The sequence below is a fragment of the Nannospalax galili genome, unplaced genomic scaffold, assembly GCF_000622305.1.
Source record: "Nannospalax galili isolate Female #2095 unplaced genomic scaffold, S.galili_v1.0 scaffold127, whole genome shotgun sequence".
Taxonomy (NCBI): Eukaryota; Metazoa; Chordata; class Mammalia; order Rodentia; family Spalacidae; genus Nannospalax; species Nannospalax galili.
Window position 1 is genome coordinate 1,110,347 of NW_008360326.1, and position 8,320 is coordinate 1,118,666.

Below are 8,320 nucleotides of genomic sequence, written 5' to 3' on the forward strand. Positions count from 1 at the left end.
TATTCAGTGTTTGAACTCTCCTATAATTTTGTCTTTCCATACCTATAGGTACAGTCTGTTTATAACCAATTATTACTACAGTATAGTAGTAGCTACATATTCAAAATGGTTTTTCATCTTATTTCTGAAACTGTGCTTTTCCAAAACCTCCAGATTAGGCCTGGAGATACCGGTCACTTTATTTCCCTAGTTTCTTGCTAGCATAGTGAGATGATGCGATTTCTACATGATTTCCTCCATGAATCTCTAAATATCATCAAGTAATACCAATTAGTTTAATTCATTCTCAAACCTTTTATTTTTTGCTTAGAAGTTTCACAAGAAGAGTCTATATAACTGAAAAAAAAAATCCTTAGGAACCAGAAATTGCTAGAAATGATCTGAAGGGAGTTAGTAAGACCCATGACTATAGTCAGCAAATTAATCATTAGTGTCTTAAACCAGAACACTTCAAAGAGTAATAGTTCCACTATGTGCTGAGTATGTTATTTTTGAAGTCCGTATGTCACTTCTTAGTTCTTAAGACACACAAAGATACACAACAAATTCTTACATGTGAAATCAATCTGTTGGAAAGAGCTTATATGCATACAGTGTAGAGAATGAAGTATTGCTGTTTTGATAATGACAAGATCAACAACTCTATGTAATTTCTTAGGCAAAGTCCTTTAGACATAACACGCTACTGAATGTTGATTCCAGCTCTATCTCTAGTTTAAATGCTTCACACCAGCTGAATTGATGCCTTCTGAATTATACTGTTGTTCACAACTCAAGTAGATGCCACTGTGGTTTGCATTTTACTCCTCAGGATGGCGTGATTGAAAAACTTCATACTTACTTTTAAAGTCACTAATGTGTCACTAGCATCTCTTTACAAAATGATTCAGCATTGCATTCTTTTATATAGCCAATTGCTACAATTTATTTGAAATACTTTGCTTTTTTTTCAATGGTCTTATAAGGACCTTTTGAGGAGATGGTTGCTTTGAAAGCTCTTGCTTGACTTTTACTTCCATACTAAGAAAACTAGTTCAAAAAGGAAAACAACAAAACAAAGTATCAAAAATAGCAGTCTAATCATTGAGGCTTAAAGCTCTCCCTCTTGATGCTAAGGACTTTCTGAGTCCTTCCTGTGTTACTGTGTTGGATCCAAAAGAAAATAATGAAGTGAGTTGGGCAGTCTGCCCATTTTATAACTTGGCAGTGGCTTCATATAGTGAAACAGCACTAATTAGGAAACAATTTTCTTTTTTAAAAAAAAGAGTTGACACATTTACACCCCTCAACTTTCAGCCATGAAGATTAGAAGAGGATTTTACAGTCCAGAGTTTTGTTTGTTCAGATGATCAAATACTAGTTTATGGTTTCTATTAGGAAAGTAGGACTGATAGCGTCCAAGACTGTTCCTGGTTTGTGTTGTGTGGACCGTGGTTAGAGTCATGATGTAAATAAATGACAGATTTAAACTCATTCTGCCTCCTACATGCTCTGTATTTTTCTAGACAAATATTATAGATATGACTTTTGGTCTTTTTCTCTTCCTGAAGATAATGTCTTGTTATATAACCCAGACTGATCTCGAATTAACGATCCTTCTGTCTCAGCCTTCTGAGTGCTGGGATTATAAGCATGCACAGACACAGCCAGCTCAGGTTCACCTTCTTGTTTTGGGAAACTTGGAGGAAAACCACACAAATTGTTTATGCAAATGCTTCCAAGTGGAAACATTATTAAAAGTAAATTTTAGAATGTAGCACTAACATGGTATCCAAAAAATTTTAAGTACAATACAAACATTAATCAAAAATTTACTTACATGTTGGTTTTGCTGTTGGAGGAAATTTGGTCCGAGTAATAGCCAAAATTATGAAAATAATGACTGGCCATAAAATTAGGACAAGTGTCCAAAGCTGCAAAGTAAAGACAGAAAAGAATGTTAGTTGTAGTACTGAACCTGAACCAATAAATTAAAGAAAATTTTCTCCCAAACCCAAAAACCCAGTGAGTACAAGAAGCCTGTCAAACGACACTATTCCAACACAAGGGGGGTACTTCACCATTTATAGGTGTCGTTAGCAAGAAAAGAATGAGAATTTTAAAATGCAGACGGCTTCTTGAGAACTTTCTTTCCAGACCAAGTCCGCAATGTTCTTTTGAAGTTCCCTTTCCAGTCAACAATCACATGGCTATCCCAAGGATTATCACAAACCTCAAATCTGATCAGTAACTTTCTTAAAAATATTCGAGAACTCTTCAGTGGCCTGTTGGGTAAGACTCAACATTCCAGACAGGGCATATGAAATCCAGCATAATTTCAACCTGGACCTTTACAGTTTCCAAGGTCAGTATTCTGTGCATAGCCACAAAGACTAGTGTCTGGCCTTGGGTAACCAGCCCAATAAATATTGTCGAACAAAGCAGTGAATGAATGAGCCCACAAAGTGAATAATTGAGTCAGTGAGTGACCTACAGTTCTTTGCCACCTCACTTGTCATATCCTGTGTACTTCCATTGTAGAACTTAATTTACTGCTATGGTTGCCTGGTTCCCAAAATAAACTAATAGCTCATTTATGGTAAGGACAGTGTTGTATTCATTCTTTAAGTTTCACTGCCTGGTATAAAACAGGTTTAAGAAATGTATACTGCATTGAAACTTCTGCGAGACAGTTTCACTTTCAGGCACAGTAGCGGCTGCTTTTTCTCCCAGCATGCACAGAGCTGGGGGTTTGAGGGAGAAGGTGTTTATTTGCTGTGTAAACTTGGTATTCTGAGTTTGATTCCTGGAACCCATGTAAAGGTAGAAGGAGAGAAGCAACTCCACAGTTGTCCTCTGACCTATATATGCATTCTGTAGTATGTGTGCACTTGTGTATACATCATGCACACACAGTATTATTAATAATAGTAATTAGTAGTGTAGAAGTCTTTTTTAAAAAATTCACAACTGGGCCTGGTAGCAAAGGCCTGTAATCCCAGCTACTCGGGAGGCTGGGGTAGGAGGACTGCGTGTTCAAATACTGCCTGGGCTACAGAGAGTTCAAGATTATCTTGGGCAATGTAGACAGACTGCCTCAAAATAAAAAATACAAAGAGGGGGACTGTAGCGATGACTCAGCTGTTAAGAGCACTGGCTGATCTTACAGAGGTCCCAGGTTCAGTTCCCAGCACCCACATGGCAGTTAACAACTGTCTTTAATTCCAGTTCCAGGGGCTTTGACAGCCTCTTCTGACCTCCATGGGCATGCATGACATGGGTGCACTTACATACATGCAAGTAATAACTCATACACATAAAATTTTTTAAAACGTACAAAGAGAGCTGAGGATATAGTTCATTCATAGAGCACTTTCTAATATGTGTAAGGTCCTAGGTTTGATCTCCAGTATTGAAAAAAATATTTTTTTGTCTTTTTGAAATAGTATTTCCCTGTAGCTTCGATTGGCTTGGAACTTGCTATATAGATCAGGATGGTCTTGATCTCACAAAGATCTGCCTGCCTCTGCCTCCTGAGTGCTAGAACTAAAGCTGTGTGGCACCATACCTGGCTTGAAAACAATTTCTTTAAACTCACTATCTGCTCAATATTTTATAGGCCTATAGTACTGGCACTATAGAAATGAAAACCATATATTCACAAAACCATGAATGTTGATGTTTAAAATTGTTGCGGTGATTAAACCAAACTATAGAGAACAAATCTTGCTTGCATTCAATCAAGTTAAACTTGAAACTGTTTCGGTTCAGTTATGCAGTCAGACTTGTTAAAATTCCTCACTCACATTTTGGAGACAATTTGCTTTTACCAAATCTTGAAGTTTCTCCCTGGGGCTCTTCAGTGCTTTGAAACAATTCAAACTCAATCAATTATTGAACTTACAGGAACTACTAACCTAAATTTTCTACTAAAAACTCTGTTGTATGTCTAAGAACACTATTCTCCTTATTGGTAGGTAGACTTTGGGTATAAGGGCAAGGTTTTTTTTTAATTGAATAATATTTTTTAGATCTCAGGTATCTTAAGTTGCTCAGTTTGATCATAGCTGAAATGCACCCAGACAGGTGGAACTGCTTAGCATACAGTGACACTTCTTAGACAGTGATATGTACACTTCTGGGGATCTTGCAAGCATCAGTATGTGAGTTTGGTAGATTTGAAGGGAGCCCCGAGGGTCTGAATTTCTAACAAGCTCCCATGTAGGAGGTCCACAGATTGCACTGGAGCAGACTGGAGCTAGACATATGTTACCTTACCTAACTAGAAGGTCTGTTTATCAGGTCTTAGAATATTTTTGCTGTAAAGTCTCTTTGGTATCATCTGATGAATAGAATTTAGGACATTTGCAATCATAGATGGTAGAAAACATTACATTTTTTAATTTTCTGTAGCTCGTAGTTATGATTTCCATCAACCATCAATCACAAGTTTAAGTAAAGGACCATCGGAGGTACCTGTAGCTTTGTCACCATCAGAACTCTTGGATATTTGAAAATCACACTAAGATCATTGCAGATACACCAAATGCCATTTACACTTACCAGTATGCTAAAATTAAGGAGATATAGAGTTTCCACTAGACCTTTTATTTAATGATATATTTTAAAGCCCACATTTTTAGCCTATCGCAAATTATCCTTTTATATTTTGTTAACAATGTCAATGTAGTTGGCTAATTTACAATCTTATTTATTTAGTTTCTTTTTATTTTATGAATTTAAAAACATCATTGTTAAAAGGACCACAGCTTAGACCAGGCTACCAAACACAACCATGCCATCAAAGATGTTAGTTCAACTCCCTTGATTTGTTCTCTGGGTATGGAAGACTAGTTAGTACAACTTGTCCAAAGTCATAGACTCAATTGCAATGCAGAGTGGAAGCATGGAGGTAAATCTCAAAATATATAGGACAAGGTGTTTAGAATCACTGTGCTGCTTTGAAACCAAAGAAGAAATCATTTAAGAACACATGGTGGAAAAAGATGAGCACACAGAATGACAAGCTGTGTCGTTATTCGAGCCTCCTCTCTGAAGTAGCTGACAATTAGAGTCTATTTTTCAAACATCTTGGAAAGAAGGCACTTGTCATATTTGATGTGACGCATTTGAAATGTGGACTATAAGGAATTAAGTTTTAAAACTTATTGCTCGCCTTCAGGGGAAGTGACTTCCAGGTCAGCTGTAGCTCTATTTCTCAATACTGTGTCTGAGAATGTTCTATCTTCAGCAGTAGGGTCTTACCTTCAAGTTCTAGGAGGCCATCAAGGGCTAGGGCAATAGCCTGAGTAATTTCGGGAGTCTCTAACAAAATAGTATCTGTCAGCATCTTCCTACAGCAACCTCATGAGAATTCAGCTACTGGGTACACTATATCACAGCCATCCACATTCAAATAAGGGGCATACTCTATGGCATACATTAAAATTGTCTTTTGATTGATCTAAAGTGTTTTTGGTAAATTTCAAAATTAATTTCAGAGCCATTTTAAATTCAGACAAAAATGCAATCTAAATCAGAGAAGTTTGAGACACTGTAGGCCCTGTTGAAGGCAAAAGGTATCACAAAACCTGTAAACAAATCTATTATCACTTGCATTTTCTGGGAGATTTACATCACAGAAGTTTGAGAACATCTCAATATACTGAATTTCAGTGGAATAATACAAAGCTCTACATACTTGGGGGTATTAAAGTTGACAAATTAATCACAAAAGCAAGACATAAAATTTAAATTTCCATGACAGCAAGATTGCTCTCAACACTATTCCAACTATTACCATAAGCAAATACAATGTCAAAGATCCAAGCTCTCAACGGATAAGCCATGACTTTCATTTGTTTGACAAATGGCTGGTGTATTGATTTTATATATACAGAGACAGGAGTACTTAACACTTTGAGGAAAGCCATTTCTAAAGCTTCAGCATCTTGCTAATATTTTAATTGTCTCACTGTACAGCTACATGCCTCATTTGCATTTCATCACCCTGCATTACTGACAGTTAAGGACATATTCACACTACATCACAAATTCTTTACTGGGAGTGGATATTTGTGTTCTTTAAACTCTGCCGAGTTTATTTACTATATCAAATGTCCCATTCGGTTATTTCTCTTTCCATCCCTTCCTAATAATTCATTTCAAAAGTCCTTGGGTAAAGTTCATCGAGGTAAGCACCACACTAGAACTGAAGGAACCACAGTGGCCAAGTGAGGAAAGTTCATTTCTAACACGGTGAGGAGGATCCCAGTAATAAGCTAGGCCAATGTGGGATGTCAGAGTCCCAGTGGGGTGAAGAACACAGTGTTAGGGATAGAAGAGAGAGGTGGTGGCAGGTGATTAGTTTCATATGGTGAAGTTGACCAAAATTTCTCCATTAAGGGAGTTGGGATTCTTACTATCCATCAGGGGAATTATAAGCATAAAGAAGAAAGAAGCTAGAAGGAATTCAATAGGGTCAAGGTCCTCATTTCCAAAATGTATGCAGAAACACAAACTTATTTCCTGCTTTTCTACTCTTGCTTCCAAAGCTCTTTCATTTTGTACTTTTTTCCCAGCCCTGAAAACACTAATTTTTCCAATAAATCTTGGCTTCTTTCAGCAAACATCTGAGAGGTATGAGTGACCACTGCTACTGAAGTGCCATTATTTCCAGGGCTGGACAGAGCTAAAGCATTACATAGATGATAAAGAGAGTTAGATTGATTAATTGATCAATCAATAGATAGGTACAGGTACGCAGAAGGCATTTAATAGTTACACTGTTGAGAGACTGTAAAATAATGAGAACATAACCAGGGACACAAATATAAATCCATGGCCAAATATGAGCATCAAATTTGATTCACTGGCCAAATATAAGGAGTGAAATGCAATGTGATATTGAAATATCTAATAGGGCAAGATAGACATCCCCAAGTCTTTGCAGATATAAATAGACACAGAGCAAGTAGAGAAATAAACTGAATGCTCATGAAAAATGGGAAACCACACACAAATTTTCCCCACAACGTGGAATAAGCTGACATCACAATGTACTACCAATAAGATGCAATGGGCAGAAGGCAGAGCTGCTTCCATGATTTTCTTGCCCAAGATGAATGGACTGACTGGAAAATAAGGAAAGGGCTGACGGTACAAAACAACCGGCCCAGAGGGTTCAGGAGTGTCAGGGTCATGGATGGCAAGGGAAGTCCGAGAGACTGTTTCAGATTGGAGATGAAAGATATGAGAGCTACATGTGGCATATGATTCTGAATGGGACCCTGTTTCAACAACTAGCAAAGTCTGAGCTGAGTCTGATAATTTGATGGTGCCTCTGGCTGATGTTTATATAGAGAAAATCACACTAAAGTATTTGGGTATTGGAATACCAACCTCAAATGGCTCCAGAAAAAGACTATCTGTACTGTTCTGACAACTTTTGATATTATTTTAAAATGAAAACTTTTGAAACTAAAAGATCTCTGTATTTCTTCTCAAAAAATCCAGACCCAATTTTAAAAAGAAAGCATAAAGATGAAGGAATAAAAAAATAACAAACAAGCTTCAATTCCAGAAATTCTATTTGTCCAGACACCAAGATGTTAAATTTAGAGGATACATTTTAGCTTTGTCGTGAGTTTTATTTGATTATATGGGATGTCTGTTCAAGAGTTTGGCAAGTGTAGGGATGTTTGGGCACAAACAGCAACAATGAAAAGGAAGCAGAGGGGTTGGCAGGGACCAAGAACATCAGATAATGAGGCTTGAAGTTGGTGCAGATTAATCACCAGAGACCATTTGGGTACCTTCTTCTGATGTGCATGGCCGCAAGCTCTCTACGAGACTGCCACAGTAAGCTGGGGCTCCCTTCCATGGTACAATGGTCAATGGTAACAAGGTTCATATGACGTGGGGAGAAGTGGGAGCAGAATGAAGGGTAAGAAGTGGGAGCAGAATGAAGGGACAGTGTACTGAGTGTCATTTATGCAAGAATATGAATGTAGGGCAGAATGTCTGTGTTTTGCTTTTCATTATATTAGCACATTAGGAAAAGACTACAACTGGGCTACACTCCAGCCCTATGTCTTTTGTGGTTTTGTTTGTTTTGCTTTAAATTAGTTGTTTAGTAGAATAATCGATTTGCTTATAAGATTTTCATATATGTATCTTGATATCCTTTGCTTTTATTCACCCCCAAATTGGAAGAATTAATGATTTTAGACCACATTCATTGGCCTACAGTCTATAACTCATCCACATAAAATTATATCAAGCAAATATAAATTCGCCCTCAAATTTCCATTGAGAATTGCTCTGCAGTACTAACTTGAAT

At 37.2% G+C, this 8,320-nt stretch overlaps 1 protein-coding gene across 1 annotated transcript in view; it reads right to left on the minus strand.

Annotated features, from left to right (window-relative positions):
* The window catches only part of Abca12 (ATP binding cassette subfamily A member 12), a 168,568-nt gene that overhangs the window by 153,650 nt on the left and 6,598 nt on the right, over window positions 1–8,320 (minus strand). The window contains exon 2 of the mRNA XM_008825667.2: window positions 1,820–1,913. Coding sequence (XP_008823889.1) covers window positions 1,820–1,913 — 94 coding nt within the window. The remainder of the gene's footprint in view (window positions 1–1,819; window positions 1,914–8,320) is intronic.